The 23,807-nt window shown below is 49.4% G+C and overlaps 1 protein-coding gene across 2 annotated transcripts in view; it reads left to right on the top strand.

Annotated features, from left to right (window-relative positions):
* Positions 1–23,732, top strand: part of ALMS1 (ALMS1 centrosome and basal body associated protein) — a 118,533-nt gene extending 94,801 nt beyond the window's left edge. For both annotated transcript variants that reach the window (XM_038745236.1, XM_038745235.1), the window contains 8 exons: positions 1,967–3,045; positions 6,638–6,749; positions 9,082–9,324; positions 10,644–10,897; positions 16,073–16,256; positions 18,056–18,116; positions 20,239–20,338; positions 23,350–23,732. In XM_038745236.1, the coding sequence (XP_038601164.1) occupies positions 1,967–3,045; positions 6,638–6,749; positions 9,082–9,324; positions 10,644–10,897; positions 16,073–16,256; positions 18,056–18,116; positions 20,239–20,338; positions 23,350–23,394 (2,078 nt within the window). In that variant the 3' untranslated portion in view covers positions 23,395–23,732. The remainder of the gene's footprint in view (positions 1–1,966; positions 3,046–6,637; positions 6,750–9,081; positions 9,325–10,643; positions 10,898–16,072; positions 16,257–18,055; positions 18,117–20,238; positions 20,339–23,349) is intronic.
* The last annotated feature ends 75 nt before the right edge of the window (positions 23,733–23,807 follow it).

Here is a 23,807-nt window from a genome sequence, read left to right as displayed (position 1 = left end):
GAATGCTTTAAAGCCAATGAATAATAATATAATATAAGTCTGAACGAAACTGCCTCGAAGACATCACCTCCATAAATGGAGCGATAAGTAGCTACTGATTATTGTCATGCAGTTCACAGTGCCCAGTACCTATGGTTTCCCTTCTTCATTCCCAGCCCCCCCTGATTCTTGCACGGCTTGGTAATCAGTCAGTCAGTGGTTTTTATTGAGCGCTTACTGTGTGCAGAGCGCGGTACTAAGCACTTGGGAGAGGACAGTACAATCAATCAATCAATCAATCAATCGTATTTATTGAGCGCTTACTATGTGCAGAGCACTGTACTAAGCGCTTGGGAAGTACAAATTGGCATCACATAGAGACAGTCCCTACCCAACAGTGGGCTCACAGTCTAAAAGGGGGAGACAGAGAACAGAACCAAACATACCAACAAAATAAAATAAGTAGGATAGAAATGTACAAGTAAAATAAATAAATAAATAGATAAATAGAGTAATAAATATGTACAACCATATATACATATATACAGGTGCTGTGGGGAAGGGAAGGAGGTAAGACGGGAGGATGGAGAGGGGGATGAGGGGGAGTGGAAAGAAGGGGCTCAGTCTGGGAAGGCCTCCTGGAGGAGGTGAGCTCTCAGCAGGGCCTTGAAGGGAGGAAGAGAGCTAGCTTGGCGGATGGGCAGAGGGAGGGCATTCCAGGCCCGGGGGATGACGTGGGCCGGGGGTCGATGGCGGGACAGGCGAGAGCGAGGTACAGTGAGGAGATTAGTGGTGGAGGAGCGGAGGGTGCGGGCTGGGCAGTAGAAGGAGAGAAGGGAGGTGAGGTAGGAGGGGGCGAGGTGATGGAGAGCCTTGAAGCCCAGGGTGAGGAGTTTCTGCTTGATGCGCAGATTGATCGGTAGCCATTGGAGGTTTTTGAGGAGGGGAGTAATATGCCCAGAGCGTTTCTGGACAAAGATAATCCGGGCAGCAGCATGAAGTATGGATTGAAGTGGAGAGAGACACGAGGATGGGAGATCAGAGAGAAGGCTAGTGCAGTAGTCCAGACGGGATAGGATGAGAGCTTGAATTAGCAGGGTAGCGGTTTGGATGGAGAGGACAACAGTACAACAGTAAACAGCCATTCCCTGCTAGAGAGGGATACAGACATGAGTATGAATATTTTATAGTGTATAATTTAAAGATCTGTAGGTAAGCGCTGAGGGGTCGGGGCGAATATCAAATGCCCCAAGGGCACGGATCCAAGCACACTGACAGAAGGGAGAGGGAGAAGGGGAAAAGAGGGCTTAATCAGGGAAGGCCTCTCGGAGGAGGTGTGACCTTCATTGTGCACAGAAGGTGGGGAGAATCATGCAAGAGACAGGAGAAAGTGGTATCTGTTCCTTGGCAAAGGCTAAATCTAACCTGCTGCTCTGTATCCGGCTCCTTGCAGTGGCGTTATTGCAGATGTCAGAGTTTAAGCAGAAGATTGCTACTCAGTCGATCAGTCCATCAGTGGTATTTGTTTAAGACTGTGAGCCCACTGTTGGGTAGGGACTGTCTCTATATGTTGCCAATTTGTACTTCCCAAGCGCTTAGTACAGTGCTCTGCACATAGTAAGCGCTCAATAAATAAGATTGATGATTTGTTGAGTGCCTAGGTGAGCAGAGCAGTGTACTAAGTGCTTGGGAGAGCCCAGTATAACAGAGTTGGCTCTCTGTTGGCCTTTCCTCCCCATGGCTCTTTGGGGAGGAAATGGATTTCCTGAAATGGTGATTGTCTCACAGCCGGGCAGGAGAAGGTTGGCCGCTTGTGGTGGGCAGGGAATGTGTCTGTTATATCGTTGTGTGGTACTCGCCCAAGCGCTTAGTACAGTGCTTTGCACACGGTAGGCGCTCGAAAAATACGATAGATTGGACCTTAAATAACCAGTATCGTCCTCAAATTTCTAACCAAGCTTTTTCTCTTGTCTCTTTTCCTCACCAGAGTCCCATGAGGGTTTCGATCCTGCCAACCCGCCCCATCCCGCCCTCAGGCCTGCTCAATCTTCCCTTCACCCCTCAGCGTCCAGAGAGAACGATCCCGACTTCGGATCACCCAAGCTCCCGGGAAAGGGCGCTGGTCGGCAACCTGGTAGGAAAGACTTCTTTCCGTTTCGCCCAGCCAGAGAGCAAGAGCAACCCGGCTTCTCTCCCCTTTACCAAGGGGCTAAAGAGGAGGACAGGTTCTCCCAGTTAAGGGCCGAACTGGATTACAGCCGGACGGAGAGTCCCGGATTCCAGGTGGATCTGGGGAGAGGACAGTCTAAGCAGGCCGCTCAGAAGGCCAGCGATGATCCCGGAGCCGGTCTCTCCGTGAGCCGTCCGCCGGGGAACGAGGAGACGGGCCGAGACGCCACTTCCCACCCCGCCGGCGGTTCGGACAGCCTCTGGACCAGATTCCTGGAGCGCCCGAAGGCCCCCAGGCTTCCCGAATCCAGCCGCTGGTCGGAGCCGTCCCTGGTGGAGCGTCTGGAGCGCCTGGCCAGACTCCTCCAGGTTCCCACCTGGAATTCTCTCCTGTTCCCCAAAGGCCAGCGGGAAGATCCCAAGGGACAGCCAGGTGACGGAGAATGGGGGCAGATGCGTGGTCCCTGGGAGAAGCAGCAGCACAGGAAGGAGGGGGAAGGCCTAGACGTCCCCGCCAGATACAGCGGGGCCTATTTCACGCCCGCGCCGGGGAAAGACCCCCACCCCAAGGCCCAGAGGGCCCGCTCCCCACAGAGCAAGCAGGCCCCGCCGCAGTGGCCAGACTCGGACGGCACGAGCGGCGTCTCTCCTCCCACGGAGAGCGTGGCCTCACGGTCGGACCAGGCCTCCTGGGCTGAGACCGAGCCCCTCACCGAGGCGAGCGCTTCCGTCTCCTCCATCGACACGGCCCGGCTGGTCAGGGCCTTCGGGCCGGAGAGAGTGTGCGTGTCGCCCAGGCTGTCCCAGCTTTACCGTGCCATCAGCCGGCAGAAGACTCACCAGGGGCGGGCGGGAAGGCGGATGGCTTCCGAGCGCAGCAGAGGTCCAGAAGGGACGGTGAGTGTCCGGACCTTTTGAAGAGCAGGAAAACGGCCCCCTTTCCCACACTTCGCTCCAGTCTGAGGAACGCCTGGGGGACGCGGGGAAAAGGCACAGCCTAATGACTAGAGCCCGGTCCTGGGTTCTCATCCCGGCTCCACCACGGGTCTGCTGGGTGACCTTGGGCAAGTCACTTTGCTTCTCTGGGCCTCAGTCCCCTCAGCTGGAAAATGGGGACGGTGAACCCCAGGTGGGACAGGGACTGTGTCCAACCCAATTTGCTGGTAGACACTCCAGCGCTTAATACAGTGCCTGGCACTTAAGAAGCACTAAACAAATGCCATTTTTTTTTTTTTTTTTAAAGTGAAGTGACTTGCCTGAGGTCACACAGCAGTCAGTAAGTCATCGTATTTATTGAGTGTTTACTGTGTGCAGGGCACTGTACTACATGTTCGGGAGAGTACAATATAACAGGCACATTCCCGCCCACAGTGAGCTTACAGTCTTGAGGCGATGGGGGCAGGCAAGCTGCTGGAGCTCGGATTAGAACCCAGCTCCTGTTGACTCTGGGCTTTCTTTCCACTAGGCCAAGCTGCTGCTTGGAGAAGCAGCGTGGCTCAGTGGAAAGAGCACGGGCTTTGGAGTCGGAGGTTATGGGTTCAAATCCCGGCTCCGCCAATTGTCAGCTGTGTGACTTTGGGCAAGTCACTTCGCTTCTCTGGGCCTCAGTTACCTCATCTGTAAAATGGGGATTAAGACTGTGAGCCCCCTTTGGGACAATCTGATCACCTTGTAACCTCCCCAGCGCTTAGAACAGTGCTTTGCACATAGTAAGCGCTTAATAAATGTCATTATCATCATCATCATTCTCACTCTAAAGGAAAGTTCCTCTCATCACTTTCCTCTGAAGCGTCAACCAGCAGAAGCATCCCTGGATGATTTGGGGGACCAGGAGGGTTTCTAGGGGAAGGGAGGTGGGGCCTAGTGGATAGAGCCCAGGCGTGGGATTCAAAAGGACCTGGTTTTTAATTCCTCCTTTTCCACTTGTCTGCTGTGTGACCTTGGCCAAGTCAATTCACATCTCTGGGCCTCATTTACCTCATCAGTAAAATGGGGATTAAGACTGGGTACCCCACATGGGACAGGGGCAGTGTCCAACCTGATGAGCTTGTTTCCACCCCAGTGCTTAGAACAGTGCTTGACACATAGTAAATACTTAACAAATAATAAAAATAATAATGATGGTATTTGTTAAGTGCTTATTACGTGCCAAGCCCCATTCTAAGCGCTGGGGTAAATACAAGGTAATCAGGTTGTCCCACGAGGGGCTCACAATTACAGATGAGGTAACTGAAACACAGAGAGGTTAAGTAACTTGTCCAAGGTCACACAAATGCCATTACCATAATCATTATCGTCCGAGGAGACCAGGACCTTCCCTTCGTCAGGATAGTTGATTCATTCAGTCAGTATTTATTGAGCGCTTACGGTGAGCCAAGCACTGTATTGAGCGCTTATGCTTGAACGGGCGACAGTAAAAGGAAGAGCAAGCAGCTGGGACTTGCTTATGCCAAGCAATAGCAGGAAGGGAGGGTCTTTCTTAGTAAGATTTAAGTCTGAAACAGGAACCCCTTGTGCGAAGACCTGAGGATGTGTTTGCATTTGAATTTCTTGAGGGGAAATTGGCTCCCAAGAGGCATCTTTTTTAAAGGAGGATGTGGGGGTGGATGGAAACTGCTGAGGTCTTACCCGAGGGGGAGCAGATTGTTTTATAGCCGAGACTTAAAAATTAAAAAAATTAAAATAAAAAGCAAAGTCCCTTTTCCCAAATACTCCCTAAAGGTAGGGAAAATAGGGCACGGAAAAGTCTTTGCAGGGTTTAATTCTTCTCCCCTCTCAGCCTCCTTCCAAATGAAATTTGACCAGCTTGCAAGTCACAAGCGACTGTCTTAAAATATAAATGCAGGCAGGAAACTCCCATTGAAATCAAGCCATCAGGGAAATTTGATTATAAATGTATTGCATCGTGAATTCTCTCTCTTGGAGCACAGGACAATTATTGTCATTTTGTCCTCTCCCAAGCGCTTAGTGCAGTGCTCTGCACACAGTAAGCACTCAGTAAATGCACTTGAATGAACTTGATTCAAAAGGAAACAGGAGGGAGGTGGAATAATAGTAATAATGATGGCATTTATTAAGTGCTTACTATGTGCAAAGCACTGTTCTAAGCGCTGGGGAGGTTACAAGGTAGTCAGGTTGTCCCACGGGGGCTCACAGTCTTTATCCCCATTTTGCAGATGAGGGAACTGAGGCACAGAGAAGTTGTGACTTCGCCAAAGTCACACAGCTGACAATTGGAATGTAGATGAGGCAGTATCCAAGAGGACAGCAAGCTCCTTTCATTGACGTCAGTGGTATTTTTGAGCACCTGCTGTGGGCAGAGCACTGTACTAAGCACCTGGGAGGGTATATACAACAGAGTTGGTAGACATGTTCCCTGCCGCACAATCCAAACTCATCATGGGGATTCTAGCCAGCCAGCTTTTCTGTCCAGTTGTGATGGTGATGAAAAATGTTGCACTGAGGAGACTGGTTGACCCTGACAGTTTTCCTGGGGCTCAAATTTAATAATAACTCAGAAAATGCCACTCACACAATCCATTACTCAAAACAGAAGTGTGGCTCAGTGGATAGAGCCCGGGCCTGGGAATCAAAAGGACCTGAGTTCTAATTCTGGCTCCGCCACGTGTCTGCCAGGTGATCGGGGTCCATTCACTTCACTTCTCTGACCCTCAATTACCTCACCTGGAAAATGGGGTGAAGAGTGTGAGCTCCCTGTGGGACGGACTGTGTCCAGCCTGATTGACTTGTATCTACCCCAGCATTTAGAACAGTGCTTGGGACGTAGTCAGTGCCTAACAAGTACTATTATTATTATTATTATTATTATTATTATTATTATTATTACTCTCCCCAGTAAGTGCTCAATAAATACCATTGCCTTGCCCATGGTCACACAAGTAGACATGTGGCAGAGCCGGAATTAGAATCTATATACTTCTGATGCACTGGCCCTATCTACTGAGCCACACTACTTAGCAGAGTTGATAGACAGGTTCTGTGCTCATTATAGGTCTTACGGTCTAGAGGGGGAGACGGACATTAATGTGAATAAATAAATTGCTTTTATGGGCATAAGTGCTGTGGGGTTGAGGGCAAACAGGGTGATGCAGAATTGAATGGGAAAACAGGAAAAGTGGGGTTTAGTCAGGGAAGGCCTCTGGGAGGAGATGGGCCTTCAATAAGGCTTTGAAGGTGGGAAGAGTCATTGTCTGATATGAAGAGGGAGGGCTTAACAAATACCACATTATTAACTAGTATTAAAGACCACAAATTGGATTTCCCTGGACTGGGATTTCCAAGGAGCTTCTTGAAAGGCCCTAGGAGCCATTGGTTTAAGTTCAAGGCTCTCCCCACAAGCCCTCAAGTGCTTGGCTTAATCCAGTGCTCTACAAGCAGTAAGCGCTCAGTAACTACAGTCGACCGATCCCGGAGAAAGGCGCTTGTGAAGGTAGATTCACAGACTCACAGCTGTCTCATGCTTTTGCAGGTGGTAGGGTACACGAATTCCTCCGCCTCGGTTTCCACGCGGAGCTGGGGCCCGAGCTCTGCTCTCAGAAAAAAACGAAGCGTCCAAATGCATCACAAAAGCATTCAAGTGGGTGAGTGATCTGGCTTAAACATTTCCCCTCTTTGACTGTTTCTCTCTCTCTCTCTCTCTCTCTCTCTCTCTCTCTCTCTCTCTCTCTCTCTCTCTCTCTCTCTCTCTCTCTCCTTTTTTGAAATGGTGTTTTTTTTTTAGGTGCGTACTCTATGTCACAGTCCCTGTCCTACATGGGGCTCACAGACCGAGTAATACAAGACTGTAAACCCCTTGAAGGCAGGGTCTGTTTCTAATTCCCAGCTAGGTACTCTTTCCCAGTGCTTAGTACAGTGCTCTGTACACAGCAAGCGTTTAAGAAATACTTGTACTACTAATATCTCTTCCCAGGGTCTAGACCCCCTCTTCAGTGTTTTGTTTGCCTCTCTCATTTTCTCTTCTAAACAGAAGATGTTTGGACAATTGAGGTATTTGTTAAGCGCTTACTATGTGCCGAGCCCTGTACTAAGCGCTGGGACAGAGACAAGATAATCAGGTCCCACCTGGGGCTTACAGTCTACGTAAGAGGGAGAACAGGTATTAAAGTCCCATTTTGCAGATGAGGGAAGTGAGGCCGGGGAAGCGAAATGACTTGTCCAGACGACGATTAGAACCCAGGTCCTCTTACTCCCAGGCGCGGGCTCTTTCTTGTAGGCCACACTGCTCCCCTTGAGTTTAGTTCCCTTCACCCTCATCTGCTGAACCTCTTCCCCAAAACACCCCAGCCAGTTGAGAAATGGGAATTTCGGCATCGATCCAGTGTGGGTTCCACGTGTCTTCCAAGAGATCCTCAACAAATGAAAATGATTTTTGAGGATGGAATGTTTTCTGGTGCAATTTGTACTTTTACCCTCTCCCTCACCCCCTCAAACCCCCTGCACCCGGAACATCAGACCTTAGCCAGCCTAGGAGTGAGAAGCAGGGTGGCCTAATGGATAGAGCCCAGGCCTGGAAATCTGAGGATCTGGGTTCTAATTCCGGCTCCTGCACCCGTCTGCTGTGACACCTTGGGCAAGTCACTTGGCTGCTCTAGTCTCGATCATTTCATCTGTAAAATGGGGGTTAAGACTGTGAGCCCTATGTGGGACAGGGACTGTGGCCAACCAGATTAGCTTGAATCAACCCCAGCCCATAGTATGGTGCCTGGCTTGTACTTCCCAAGCGCTTAGTACAGTGCTCTGCACACAGTAAGCGCTCAATAAGTACAAATGAATGAGTGAATGAATGGCACATGCTAAGCGCTTACCAAATACCACTAAAAAAATAGGATTGGTTCTCCTGGGATAAAGGCACATAGAGAATAAGAGTTAATTACATCTGGAACATCTGCATGTACCAGGTCTACATATACATCCACATGTCTGGTATATTTACATGTACATTGCATCAACATGTAGATGTAGATTATAAACTTGTGCCCGGGTCTGTTGACTACCAATTCTGTTGTATTGGCCAGAAGCAGCGTGGCCTAGTGGATAGAGCCCGGGCCTAGGAATCGGAAGGTCGTGGGTTCTAATCCCAGCTCCTCCACTTATCTGCCGTGTGGCCTTGGGCAAGTCACTTCACTTCTCTGGGCCTCAGCTCCCTCATCTGTACAATGGGGATTAAGTACGTGAGCCCCAAATGGGACATGGACTGTGTTCAGCCTATTTATCCGGTATCTACCCCAGCACTTAGTATAGTATTCATTCAGTCAGTTGTATTAATTGAGCGCTTACTGCGTGCAGAGCACTGTGCTAAACATTTGGGAGAGTAAGTTATAACAAAAGACAGACAAATTCCCAGCCCACAACAAGCTTACTGCCTGGAGGCAAGCTCACCGTCTAGAGACTGTGTAGTATTAACAGATACTGTTGAAAAACTGTACTCTCCCAAGCTCCCAGTACAGTGCTCTGCACACAGTAAGTGCTCAATAATTACCAATAATTGACTGAATTCATTCATTCATTCAATCGTATTTATTGAATGAATTCGTGTGACGGTTAGTCGGGTCCGCAACAGCAAAACCTTGAAGCAGGGCTCCAGTTTAGAGCCCCTTTCCATAGCTTGATCTGATTTGGGAAAGCAGCATGGCACAGTGGATAGAGCACGGGTCCATAAGGTTGTGCGTTCGAATCCCGGCCCCGCCACTTGTCTGGAGTGTGAACTCGGGCAAGTCACTTCACTTCTCTGGGCCTCAGTTCCCTCATCCATAAAGTGGGCATGTAGCCTGCGAGCCCCACGTGGGACGGGGGACTGTGTTCAACTCGATTTGCCTGCATTCACCCCAGCGCTTAGTGCAGTGTCTGACACGTAGCAAGCGCTTAACAAATATGGTTATTATTATCATTTGTGCTTTCTCCTTCTGCCCACAGGGGACTTGGAAATCGTGAACAGCGCCACTAAGAAGAACACGCGCGATGTAGGCCTGACGTTCCCCACGCCCCGGTCGGGCCCGGAGAGGCCGAGGGTGGGCTGGAGCCTGGCCGGAACGGCTTTCCCACATTCCGGGCCCGGAGGTTCGCCACAGCCAGGAGACGGGAGGGACGGGAAGAGGCCGGCAGACCGTGACGTTGGGGACAGAAAGAGCAGGAAGAACAAATGGCATTCACCAGAGGGTGAGTTCTCAACCCCGTCGTATGTTCTATTGTACTCCCCCAAGCCCTTAGTACTGTACTTTGCACAGAGTAAGCGCTCAGTAAATCCTACCGAATGAGTGAATGAATGACTTCACTGGGACTCGATTCCCTCAGCTGGAAAATGGGGATTGAGACTGTGAGCCCCACGTGGGACAGAGATTGTGTCCATGCTTATGCTGTGGAGTTGTCTCTGACCCATAGCAACTCCATGGATGCCCTACTCTCCATCTGCAATCGTTCTGGTAGTGGATCCGTAGAATTTTCTGGGTCAAAATCCGGAAGCAGTTTACCATTTCCTATTTCCGCGCGGTCAACTCGAGTCTCCGCCCTCGACTGTCTCTCGGGCCGCTGCTGCCCAGCACGGGTGAGTTTGGACTTGTGGCCGACTGCCTTCCACTCGCTAGCCACTGCCCAAGCTAGAAATGGAAAGGGTAGGCCTCTGCTTGACTGTCCCTCCCATAGCAGAGACCAACAGAGTCCTGGAAACTCTCCAGCTGCAACCCTGAAAGGGCCAACCTGATCAGCTTGTATCTATTAGAACAGTGCCTGGCGCATAGTTAGAGCTTAACAAGTACCATTAAAAAAACAAACATTTTACAAATGAAGGAACTTGCGTTTCTTGTGTCTATCCCCGTGCTTAGAACAGTGCTTGGCACAAAGTAAGCGCTCAGCAGATACCGTAATTATTTATTATTTATGTATTTTATTATTATGATGGTATTTGTAAAGCGCTTACTATGTGTCAAGCACTGTTCTAAGCCCTGGAGTAGCTACAGGCTAGTCATTTGTTCATTCATTCAGTCGTATTTATTGAGCACCTACTGTGTCCAACCTGACTTCTAGACTGTGAGCCCACTGTTGGGTAGGGACTGACTCTATATGTTGCCAACTTGTACTTCTCAAGCGCTTAGTACAGTGCTGTGCACACAGTAAGCGCTCAATAAATACGATTGATTGATTGATTGATTGCAGAGCACTGTACTAAGAGCTTGGAAAGTACAATTCGGCAACAGGGACGATTCCCACCCAACAACGCACTCACAGTCTAGAAGTCAGGTTGGACACAGTCTGAGTCCCACGTGGGATCACAGTCTTAACCCCTATTTTACAGCTGTGGTAACCGAGGCCCAGAGACTTGAAGTGACTTGCCCAAGGTCACCCAGCAGACAAGTGGCGGAGCCGGGGTTAGACTCCAGCTCCTCCTGACTCCCATGTATCAGCTAGGCCGCACTGCTTCGAGCGCAGAACAAACACCCTCAGACGACAAACTAAATCGCCTGAAAAATCTCTCCCAACAGGCCTCTCCTGGTTCATCCCAGCCGAAAGCTTGAAATCGGACGCGAGGAAAGAGAATCGGGCCGGCCCCGGCCCCGCCTGGTTCGAGCCGCTGACTGGCACCAAGCCGTGGAGAGAGCCGCTGCGGGAGAAAAACTGGCAAGAACTGGCAGAGCTCAGCAGAAGGATGACCCGAGTCCGGCCCGCTACCCCATGGACGACGGCAAGGGACGAGGGACAGGAGGCCCTGAAGCCCTTTGTGAAGGCCTCCCTGCAGGTGAAAAGATATTTCGCTCCAGTCGGTCATTTCCTTAGGATGAGGGGAAAATGTGTCAACGTAGGGAAGCAGGGTAGTCTAATGGGTAGAGCGCGGGGCCGGGATTCAGAAGGTTCAGGGTTTTCATCCTGGCAAAGCCACTTGTCTGCTGGGTGACCTTGGGCAAGTCACCTCAGTTACCTCATCTGGAAAATGGGGATTAGGACTGTCAGCCGTCTGTGGTTTCCCAACCCGATAACCTTGTGTGTACCCTAACGCTTAGAACCGTGCTTGGCACTTAGTAAACGCTTAACAAATACCATTATTATTATTATTATTGTGACAAGGACCTGGGTTCTAATTCTGGCTCTGCCACTTGTCTGCTGGGTGACCTTGGGCAAGGCGCTTCACTTCTCTGTGCCTCGGTTCCCTCATCTGTACACTGGGCGTTAAGACTGTGAACCCCATGTGGGAGGGACGATGTCCAACCCGATTACCTTGTATCTACCCCAGCCCTTAGTGCAGTGCCTTGTGCACATAGTAAGCACGTAACAAATACCAATATTATTATTATTATTGTTGTAGAAACAAGCAAACTGGGTTGGACACAGTCCCTGTCCCACGCGGGGCTCACAGTCTCCTTCCCCATTTTCCAGATGAGGGAACTGAGGCCCAGAGAGGTGAAGCCACTTGCCAAGGTCACACAGCGGACAAGTGGCGGAGCCGGGATTAGAACCCATGACCTTCTGACTCTGAGGCCTGGGTGCTGTTCACTGGGCCATGCTGCTTCCCCAGTAGGAATCGTAGTAGATGGTGTTGTATTAACTCGTCTGAGCCCTGAAGCCTGTTTCCAACCTTGATAGGTCAGTTTATTTTTTCGAGCTTACTTGTGCGTTCCCTTCCTCCCTTGGCAAGTCTCCGTCTCCAATCGAGGCCAAGGGACCTCGAGCCGGACCCTGCAAGGGCCCCAGCAGTGAGTTCAAAACCTCCTCCGGAACGGGATTCCTTGCAGTTCTTCAATTTGGGAAAATATTTGGAACCGTTCTTCAATTTGGGAAAATATTTGGAACCTAGAGTTGGGGTCTTTCCTGTGCAGGTATTAGTAATCGCGCTGTGTGTTAAACACTTATGTGCAAAGCGGCAGAGTTTAGTGGATAGAGCACGGGCCTGAGAGTCGGAAGGTCATGGGTTCGAATGTGAGCTCCACCGCTTGTCAGATGTGTGACCTTGGGCAAGTCACTTTACTTCTCTGTGCCTCAGTTACCTCATCTGGAAAACGGGGATTGAGACGGGGACTGTGTCCAACCGGATTTGCTTCTGTCCATCCCAGTGCTTAGATTAGTGTCTGACACATAGTGCTTAACAAATATCATGATTATTATTATTCTCTAGTCCTCAGTTACCTCATCTGTAAAAAAAAAAAAAGTGGGGATTAAGAGTGTGAGCCCAATGTTGGGCAGAGACTGTGTCCAACCTGGTTAACTTGTATCGACCCCAGCTCTTAGAATGGTGCTTGGCACATATTAAGCACTTAACAAGTACAATTATTATTTTTTTTCTTTTTAATAATAATAAGCAGTGGGGTAGAGTCAGGTCAGACCCAGAACATTGTCCTGTGAGTTGGCAGTCTCCAATTCCAGTTAAGCAATAAACGTGGAAAGGAAGCTACTCTACTAGTGGTAAAGACTTGGCAACCCAAGGAAATCTTTCTTCGTTGTTGGGTTTTTTTAATGGAATTTGTTAAACGCTTACTAGGTGTCGTGCACTGAGGTAGAAACAGTATAATCAGTTTAGTTTTTCCTGAAATTGGCAGACTCCAATTCTGATTAAACATTAACCAGGTAAAGCTTTTTATGAAGACTTCGGGAGCCCAGAGAAATCTTTTTTTTTCCTTTTTTCAGTGCCTACTCTAGTAAGATTTATAATAATGGCATTCGTTAAGCGCTTACTATGAAGCAGGCACTGTGCTAAGCATTGGGGTGGATACAAGCAAATCGGGTTGGACACAGTCCCTGTCCATTACGGGGCTCACAGTCTGAATCCCCATTTTACAGCTGAGGGAACTGAGGCCCAGAGAAGTGAAATGACTTGGCCAAAGTCCCACAGCAGACAAGGGGCAGAGCTGGAATTAGAATCTAGGTCCTCGCTGTATCAAACATTGTTCTAAGCTGTGAGCTTTTAGACTGTGAGCCCACTCTTTTAGACTGTGAGCCCACTGTTGGGTAGGGACTGTCTCTATATGTTGCCAACTTGTACTTCCCAAGCGCTTAGTACAGTGCTCTGCACACAGGAAGCGCTCAATAAATACGATTGATGATAAGCACCAGGGTAGATGCAGGATAATTCACTCAATCGTTGAATGAAGGGGCCCAGACTGGAGCCCCCTCCTTCCTCTCCCCACAGCACCTGTATATATGTTTGTACAGATTTATTACTCTATTTTACTTGTACATATTTACTATTCTCTTTATTTTATTTTGTTAATATGTCTTGTTTTGTTGTCTGTCTCCCCCTTCTAGACTGTGAGCCCGCTGTTGGGTAGGGACCGTCTCTATATGTTGCCAACTTGGACTTCCCAAGCGCTTAGTACAGTGCTTCGCACACAGTAAGCGCTCAATAAATACGATTGAATGAATGAATGATTCAGTCGTATTTGTGGAGCGCTTACTGTGTGCAGGGCACTGTACTAAGCGCTTGGGATAATCAGGTCAGACACAGTACACTCTCCTCTGAGTTGGCAGTGTCCATTTGTAGTGAAACAGTAATTGTGGAAATGCAGACACTCTGGTTTTTGTAAAGATTTGGTCATCCAAGGAAATGCTTTGTTTTTATTTTCGAGCGGCATCTGTTTAATGCTTGCTCTGTGTCCGTTCTTGGCGCTGGGATAGATACAGGTTAATCAGGTTGGAAATAGTCCCTGCCCCACGTGGGGCAGAAAGTCTAAATAGGAAGGTTTTACGGGCAAGGAAACTGAGGAAACTGAGGCCCAGAGAGGTGAAGTGACTTGCCTCAGGTCACCCAGCAGGCAGGTTGTGGAGAAGCAGCGTGGTCTGACATAGAGATCACGGGCCTGCGTGTCGGAAGGACCCAGATTCTAATCCCAGCACTGCCAGTTGCTTGCCGGGTGACCTTGGACAAGTCATCCCACTTCTTTGTGCCTCAGATCCCTCGGCTGTAAAATGGGATACCTAGTCCCCCTCCTACATAGACTGTGAGTCCCATGCGAGTCAAGGAATATGTCCAGCGTAATTATCCCGTACCTACCTTAGTGCTTAGAACAGTTGTTGGACACAAGGTAGGTGCTCAATAAATACCATTAAAAAAAGTGGTGGAGCTGGGATAATAATAACAATAATAATAATGATATTTGTTAAGCGCTTACTATGCGCCAAGCACTATTATTAATAATCATAATAATGTTGGTATTTGTTAAGCGCTTACTATGTGCCAGACACTGTTCTAAGCGCTGGGGGAGATACAAGGTAATCAAGTTGTGCCACATGGGGCTCACAGTCTTAATCCCCATTTTACAGATGAGGGAACTGAGGCACAGAGAAGTGAGGTGGCTTGCCCAAGGTCACACAGCAGATGAGTGGCAGAGCTGGGATTAGAACCCACGTCCTCTGAGTCCCAAGCCCGGGCTTCTGTCCACTAAGCCACGCTGCTTCCATCTTCTCTAATAAAAATAATAATAATAATAATAGTATTTGTTTAGCACTTACTATGTGTCAAGCACTATATGAAGTGCCAGAGTAGATGCGAGATAGGATGGGTACCGTCCCTGTCCCGCGTGGGGTTCACATTCTTCTTCCCCATTTTACAGATGAGTCTTTTAGACTTTTAGACACAGTCTTTTAGACTGTGAGCCCACTGTTGGGTAGGGACTGTCTCTATATGTTGCCAATTTGTACTTCCCAAGCGCTTAGTACAGTGCTCTGCACATAGTAAGCGCTCAATAAATACGATTGATGATGATGATGAGGAAACTGATTGAAGTGACTTGCAGGCAAGCAACTCATGGAATGCAGTGGTCACTCCGGCTGGAAATGGAAGGATGACCCTTTCGCATAGGGGGACGTGTGGAACCCTGCACTGGCCCTCCATGACATTGAGCACCGCTCCTTGAAACAACAGAGAAGCGGTGTGGCCTAGTGGGTAGAGCCCGGGCCCGAGAGTAGGAAGGACCCGGGTTCCAATTCCGGCCCTGCCACTTGTTTGCTGTGTAAACGTGGGCATCTCATTTCTCATTCTAGAGCAGCAGCATGGATCAGTGGAAAAGAGCACAGTCTTTGGAGTCAGAGGTCGTGGGTTCGAATCCTGGCTCCACCACTTGTCTGCTGTGTGACCGTGGGCAAGTCACTTAGCTTCTCTGTGCCTCATCTTTAAAATGGGGATGAAGACTGTGAGCCCCAAGTGGGACAATCTCATCACCTTGTATCCCCCCCAGCACTTAGAACAGTGCTTTGCACATAGTAAGTGCTTAACAAATGCCATCATCATCATTTCACTTCTCTGGGCCTCAGCCCGGGCCTGAGGGTCAGAAGGACCTGGGTTCCAATTCCGGCCCTGCCACTTGTCTGCTGCGTGAACGTGGGCAAGTCCCTTCACTTCTCTGGGCCTCAGTTCCCTCGTCTGTAAAGTGGGGATGGAGACTGGGAGCCCCATGTAGGACTGTGTCCAATCTGATTAGCTCGTATCTACCACAGTGCTTAGTACAGTGCCTGGCACCTAGTAAGTGCTTAACAAATACCTTTCAATAAAAAAACAAACCCTCTCCTTGAAAACCGTATTTCCACTGCTTCTCCCCCCACCCTGCCGGCTAGTCTTCATTCATTCATTCATTCATTCATTCATTCGCATTTATTGAGCGCTTACTGTGTGCAGAGCACTGTACTAAGCGCTTGGGAAGTACAAGTTGGCAACATATAGAGACGGTCCCTACCCAACAGTGGGCTCACAGTCTAGAAGGGGGAGCCAGAAAGCTTTGGAGATCGTGGGCAAGTCACTTGACTTTTGGGTACCTCAGTTGCCTCATCTGCAAAATGGGGGTGGAGTCTGTGAGCCCCACGCCAGCCAGGGACCGTGTCCAACCCGATTTGCTCGTACCCATCCCAGTGCCTCAGGCAGAGCCTGGCTCATAGTAAGCGCTTAACAAATACCACAATTATTATTATTTTTCCTTCTTGTCCGTCCCAGGAATCCCTCGCCCTGCACCGCCCCGATTTCATCTCCCGCTCCAGGGAACGTGTGAAGCAGCTCAAGTCGGTCACGGCGCAGAGGAAACTGCAGCGTGCTTTGCTGAAGGATCGAAATGAGTTCTTCGTCCCCTCCAAACACTGGCGAGGTTGCCGGGACGCCAGTTGCCCATTGGCTAACAGAGGTAGCCCACATTTTTATTTTATTCGATTTTATTTTATTTAAGCCTTCCTCTTGGAGCAGGTGAGCTCAGACAGGGTCACTCTCCAGGGGAAACCGAAGCAGAAAGGGAACTGAAGCGATTCATTCGTTCATTGTCGTATTTATTCAATCAATCAATCGTATTTATTGAGCGCTTACTGTGTGCAGAGCACTGTACTAAGCGCTTGGGAAGTACAAGTTGGCAACATATAGAGACGGTCCCTACCCAATAAAGGGCTCACAGTCTAGAAGGGGGAGACAGACAACAAAACAAAATATATTAACAAAATAAAATGAATAGAATAGTTAATATGTACAAGTAAAGTAGAGTAATAAATTTGTACAAACATTTATACAGGTGCTGTGGGGAGGGGACTGAATGGTGCCTACTTGAACATATCTATTCTATTTATTTTATTTTGTTAGTATGTTTGGTTTTGTTCTCTGTCTCCCCCTTTTAGACTGTGAGCCCACTGTTGGGTAGGGACTGTCTCTATATGTTGCCAATTTGTACTTCCCAAGCGCTTAGTACAGTGCTCTGCACACAGTAAGCGCTCAATAAATACGATGATGATGATGATGATAAGCCATTCCCTAACCATTTATTGAGCGCTTACTGTGCACACAGTACTGGGAGAGCTGGGAATATCACTGTTTATTGTTGTACTGTACTTTCCCAAGCGCTTAGTACAGTGCTCTGCCCACAGTAAGCGCTTAATAAATGCAACTGAATGAATGGACAACAAACAGCCACATTCCCTGTCCACAGTGAGCTCACAATCCAGAGGAATAAGGGCCCTTTATTCATCCTCCTTCCCAGCCTCACAGCACTTATGTGCATATCTGCCACATCGATTTCTATTAATTTCTGTCTCCCCTTGTAGACGGTAAGCTCGCTGTGGGCAGGGAACATAATGATCGTAATTGTTAAGCGTTTACTTTGTGCCAAGCACTGTTCTGAGCGCTGGGGGAGATAGAAGGTAACCAGGTTGTCCCACGTGGGGCCCACAGTCTTCATCCCCATTTTACAGATGAGGTAACTGAGGCACAGAGAAGGGAAGTGACTTGCCCAGAGTCAAACAGCTGACAAGTGGCGGGGCCGGGATTAGAACCTGTGACCTGACTCCCAAGCCCGGGCTCTTTCCACCGAGACACACTGGAACACGTCTGCTAACTCTGTTAGACCAAATAAAGCGTGCGAATGTGACACGGAAGGGAGTGGGAGAAGAGGAAAGGGGGGTTTAGTCAGGGAAGGCCTCTTGGAGGAGATGGGCCTTCGATTAGGCCCTGATTTGGGGAGAGTCATTGTCAGATACGAGGAGGGAGGGCATTCCATCATCATCAATTGTATTTATTGAGCGCTTACTATGTGCAGAGCACTGTACTAAGCGCTTGGGAAGTACAAATTGGCAATATATAGAGATAGTCCCTACCCAACAGTGGGCTCACAGTCTGAAAGGGGGAGACAGAGAACAAAACCAAACATACTAACAAAATAAAATAAATAGAATAGATATGTACTAGTGAAATAAATAAATAAATAAATAGAGTAATAAATATGTACAAACATATATACATATATACAGGTGCTGTGGGGAAGGGAAGGAGGTAAGATGGGGGGGATGGAGAGGGGGACGAGGGGGAGAGGAAGGAGAGGCCGGAGGCAGGCCATGGGCGAGATCGACATGGAAAGCGAACCCGAACAGATCAGGATGCAACATCCTAAGGCAGCATCCTTCCCTCAGACCGCACCCAGACTAAAACATTTGCTTCCCTGCTTAGGTTTCCTGGTGGCTCAGAAGAGGATAATCCCAAAGAAGGAAATGCTTCAGCGATCCAAGCGGTAAAAGGCCCCCGACCCGCATCTCAACCTGTCAGGCAGCAGGGAGAGGGACTTTCATTCCTTCATTCAATCGATCGTATTTGTTGAGCGCTTCCCGTATTAAGCGCTTGGGAGTAGACGGTAGAACAATAAGCAGACACATCCCTGCCCACAACGAGCTTACCGTCTAGGGAGGGTCCGGGATCCCAGCTGCTTCCCACCTTCCAGGAAATCAATCAATCAATTAATCGTATTTATTGAGCACTTACTGTGTGCAGAGCACTGTACTAAGCACTTGGGAAGTACAAGTTGGCAACATATAGAGACGATCCCTACCCAACTGTGGGCTCACAGTCTAGAAGATGACATTTCCCCACCGGCCAAGCAGCAGCTGTTAGCTCAGGGACGCCAACTGTCCGCCGGGAATTTCTCAGAGTCCTTTGACTTCCACAATTTAGGTTTGCGCTTGTTTGTAACAGTCGTGGAAATAGGAACCCCTCCTTTCTCTGGGACGGCGTGTGACCGAGAGTCTCTCCCTCTCAGCCTCAGCCGTACAGTAGTAACAATCATATCCTTGCCCTCCTTATCAGGTTGGGATAGGAACGAGAGGCTGCCCGGCTTAGCGGAAAGGAAGGGTTCCCGGCTTCAGAGGGCCTGACAACTTGGTGACCTCCAGCACAATCCCTTGAACTTCCCGGGTCTAGGCGTTCTGGTCTGTAAAATCGGCATTATAATTCTTACCTCTCCTGAGGTCATCAATGGTGAAATATTTTGGGATCAGGCCCAGAGTGTAAGGTATAAGCTCATCCTCCAGACTGTAAGCTCGCTGTGGGCAGGGAATGTGTCTGTTATACTGTGTCGTTCTCTCCCAAACGCTTAGTACAGTGCCCGGCACAAAGTAAGCGCTCAGTAAATACCATTGATTGCTTGATTGATTGAGCGAGAAGCAGCTTTGGATAGTGGAAAGAGCACAGGCCCGGGAGACAGAAGGACTCAGGGTCTAATTCCGGCTCTGCCACTTGTCTGCTAAGTGACCTTGGGTAAGTCACTTCCCTTCTCTGGGCCTCAGTTACCCCATCTGTAATATGGGGATTAAGACTGTAAGCCCCATGTGGGACAAGGACTGTGTCCTACCTGATTATCTTGTATCTACCCCAATGCTTACGACAGTGCTTGGCACATAATAAATGCTGAACAAATACCACAATTATTATTATTGTGTAGTCAGTGATATATGCTATATGATGGTGTGGAAGTCATGGACAGGAGAGATTGTGACCTTGGGTGGCTTCATACAGCGCCCTGCACATAGTAAGCGCTCAATAAATACAATGGATTGATTGTATGAGACCCAATCACATCTTTGGTACCAAACTGTAAGCCCCTGATGGGCAGAGGTCAAGTCTGCCAACGCTGTTGGATTGTCCTCTCCCAAACGCTTAGTACAGTGCTCTGCACATGGAAAGCACTCAATAAATAACCACTGATGGCAATGATGATGATAATGAAGATGAGGTTGGTCGTGGCCGAGTGGGGGGGATGGAGAAGCCCCGAGCTGTTCATTCATTCATTCATTCAATCGTATTTATTGAGCACTTAGTGTGTGCAGAGCACTGTACTAAGCGCTTGGGAAGTACAATCTGGCAACATACAGAGACGGTCCCTACCCAACAGTGGGCTCACAGTCTAGAAGGGGGAGACAGAGAACAAAACAAAACATATTAACAGAGTAAAATAAATAGAATAAATATGTACAAGTAAAATAAATAAAGAGAGTAATAAATCCGTACGAACATATTAACTTGTTGCATTTATAATAAAAATAATAATAATTGTGGTATTTGTTAAACACTTACTATGTGCCAGGCAGTGTCCTAAGCGCCGGGGTGGATACAAGCAAACCGGGTTGGGCCCAGTCCCTGTCCCACGGCGGGGCTCGCAGCCTCGACCCCCACGTTTAAAGATGAGGGAACTGAGGCCCAGAGAAGCGAAGTGACTGGCCCAAGGTCACACAGCAGACAAGGGGCGGATCCGGGATGAGAACCCATGAATTCCCAGCCCCAGGCTCGATCCACTAGGCCACCCTGCTTCCCCGTGCCCCGCATTAACCCGGCCCTTCTCTGTTCACCTGGTCCCACGGCAGCATCTACGAGCAGCTCCCCGAGGTGTGGAAGAAGCGTCAGGACGAGAAGAGGCGAGCGGAGTACAGCGCCTACCGGCTCAAAGCCCAGCTGTACACGAAGGTGAGCTACTGGACGTCAGCTAGACCAACGGGGAGACGCTTGCTGGCCACAGAGGCCCAGTGCTTGCCAACGAATCGAGGATTCAGTCATTCATTCATTCAGTCGTATTTATTGAGCGCTTACTGTGTGCAGACCACTGTACTAAGCGCTTGGGAAGTACAAGTTGGCAACATATAGAGACGGTCCCTACCCAACAGCGGGCTCACAGTCTAGAAGGGGGAGACAGAGAACAAAACAAAACATATTAACAAAATAAAATAAATAGAATAAATATGTACAAATAAAATAGAGTAATAAATATGTACAAACATATATACATATATACAGGTGCTGTGGGGAGGGGAAGGAGGTAAGGCGGGGGGGATGAGGGGGAGAAGAAGGAGGGGGCTCAGTCTGGGAAGGCCTCCTGGAGGAGGTGAGCTCTCAGTAGGGCTTTGAAGGGAGGAAGAGAGCTAGTTTGGCGGATGTGTGGAGGGAGGGCATTCCAGGCCAGGGGGAGGACGTGGGCCGGGAGTCAATGGCGGGACAGGCAAGAACGAGGCACGGTGAGGAGGTTAGCGGCAGAGGAGCGGAGGGTGCGGGCTGGGCTGGAGAAGGAGAGAAGGGAGGTGAGGTAGGAGGGGGCGAGATGATGGAGAGCCTTGAAGCCGAGGGTGAGGAGGTTTTGCCCGATGCACAGGTTGATTGGTAGCCACTGGAGATTTTTGAGGAGGGGAGTAACATACCCAGAGCGTTTCTGCACAAAGACAATCCGAGCAGCGGCGTGAAGTATGGATTGAAGTGGGGAGAGACAGGAGGATGGGAGATCAGAGAGGAGGCTGATGTGGTAATCCAGTAGGGTTAGGATGAGCGATTGAACGAGCAGGGTGGCGGTTTGGATGGAGAGGAAAGGACGGATCATGGCGATGTTGCGGAGGTGAGACCGGCAGGTTTTGGTGATGGATCGGTTGTGAGGGGTGAACGAGAGAGCGGAGTCGAGGATGACACCAAGGTTGCGGGCTTGTGAGACGGGAAGGATGGAAGTGCCATCAACAGTGATGGGAAAGTCAGGGAGAGGGCAGGGTTGGAGAGGGGAAGATAAGGAATTCAGTCTTGGACATGTTGAGTTTTAGATGGCGGGCAGACATCCAGATGGAGATGTCCTGAAGGCAGGAGGAGATGCGAGCCTGGAGAGAGAGTAGGGGCAGAGATGTAGATTTGGGTGTCATCAGTGTAGAGATGATAGTTGAAGCCGTGGGAGCGAATGAGTTCACCAAGGGAGTGGGTGTAGATAGAGAACAGAAGGGGACCAAGAACTGACCCTTGAGGAGCCCCTACAGTAAGGGGATGGGAGGGGGAGGAGGAGCCCGCAAAAGAGACTGAGAATCAACGGCCGGAGAGATGAGGAGAACCAGTAGAGGACGGAGTCTGTGAAACCAAGGTTGGGTAGCGTGTTGAGAAGAAGGGGGTGGTCCACAGTGTCGAAGGCAGCTGAGAGGTCAAGGAGGATTAGTGTAGGTTATGAGCCGTTGGATTTGGCAAGCAGGAGGTCATTGGTGACCTTTGGGAGGGCAGTTTCGGTGGAATGTAGGGGACGGAAGCCAGATTGGAGGGTGTCGAGGAGAGAGTTGGCATTGAGGAATTCGAGGCAGTGCGTGTTGACGACTCGTTCAAAGTGTTTGGAAAGAAATGGTAGGAGGGAGATAGGGCGATAACTAGAAGGTGAGGTGGGGTCAAGAAGGTGAGGATGCCAACCTCAGTCAATCGGTGGCATGAATGGGGCACTTGCCGGGTGCAGAGCACCATACTAAGCGCCTGGGAGAGCTCGGTAGCCACAGAGCCCGCCGAACAGGCTGATGCTTCAGGATGCGGGCCCCAGCTTGGAGTCCAGCGCTTAGAACGGCACTTAGTGCTTAGAACAGTGCTTGGCACATAGTAAGCGGTTAACAAATACCATCATTATTATTATTATTATTACCCAGCGTGGAGAAGTAAAGCGGCACAGCCTAGTAGGTAGAGCCCGGACTTGGGGGTCCAAAGGACCCGGGTTCTAATTCCTGCTCCGCCATGTGTCTGCTGTGATAATTATCATAGTTTTGACGTTGGTTAAGTGCTTACTACGCGCCAGGCACTGTACTAAGTGCTGGAGTGGATACAAGCAAATCAGGGTGGATACAATCCCTGTCCCATGTGGGGCTCAGTCTCACTCCCCGTTTTACAGATGAGGTCACTGAGGCCCAGAGAAGTGAAGTGACTTGACCACGGTCCCACAGCAGACAAGTGGCGGAGCCGGGATTAGAACCCAGGTCCTTCCGATCCCAGGCCCGGGCTCTAGCCACTAGGCCACGCTGCTTCTCTTCACTTCTCACAGCGTCTGGGGCCCCTTCACTCATCATGCAGCTTGTACTTCCCAAGCGCTTAGTACAGTGCTCTGCACACAGTAAGCGCTCAATAAATACGATTGATTGATTGATCAGAGGGAAAGGGGGGGCGAGTAATGAAGCCAGCTGCCCAAGGGCTGGTCAAACTGTGGGAAGTTGCCGGTTGTGTTGACTTTTCTGCTTTAATGATCGATTTCAACCCTTCTCCACCCCCACATCGAGGTAGGCGAAGAAGAGAAGGCAAAACTGTGGCAATCTGTACAGTGGAGCCGCATGAGAAGCAGCGTGGCCTCGGGGGAAGAGCCCAGGCCTGGGACTCAGAAGACCTGGGTTCCATTCCCAGTTCCCCCACTTGCCTGCTGTGTGACCTCAGGCTACTCTCTAAACTTGTCTGCGCCTCAGTGCCCTCAACTGTAAAACGGGGATGAAGGCTGTGAGCCCCTCGTAGGACACGGACTGTGTCCAACCCTATTAACTTGTATCTATCCCAGCGTCTAGTACAGCCCTTGGCACGTAGTAAGCCCTTAACAACAGATACCGCCTCTTTTTTCTTCTTTTTTGTCTTTCAAGGGTGTGAAGAGTTGGCATATGTTCTTGGACTTGGACTCAGCAAAACAGAATTAATCGCTCTTCTGTTCTTTCTTTTCACAGAAAATCACCAACCGGGTCTTGGGAAGACAGGTATCATGGGAGTGATGACAAGAAACAATCCTTGTGGTCTCCAAAGGGATACTTTTTCCTGGGGGTCCAGCACTGATCTAGGGGCGAACAATCTGTGTTTTTATATGCTATGTGGTTGTGTGTTTCGGGAGATTCATTGTGTCCGTGTTTCTCTAGGCAGGGGTCGATTCGATGGTAGTAATCAAGGATGGTCAGGTTAGAAGGGGGAAATATGAGGAGGGAAGGAAAAACACTCCCTCCTTTGCGTCGGGTTTGTCACGGTAATTCTGTCATGTGGTTTCCAGCCTTAAACTGAGCCCTTTTTTGTACGTTTTTATACTTCTAGAAAAGAAATTAAATAACTTTTGACTGACTTGGAGCCAAGAAAAGAGCCCGTCATTTCCTCTCCATCCAATATGTGTGTCCCACACCCCCAAGAAAGCAGCAGG

This window comes from Tachyglossus aculeatus, chromosome 4, assembly GCF_015852505.1.
Source record: "Tachyglossus aculeatus isolate mTacAcu1 chromosome 4, mTacAcu1.pri, whole genome shotgun sequence".
NCBI classification, from domain to species: domain Eukaryota; kingdom Metazoa; phylum Chordata; class Mammalia; order Monotremata; family Tachyglossidae; genus Tachyglossus; species Tachyglossus aculeatus.
The sequence above is the reverse complement of the archived record's forward strand: the minus strand, read 5'-3'. Positions and strand labels throughout refer to the sequence as shown.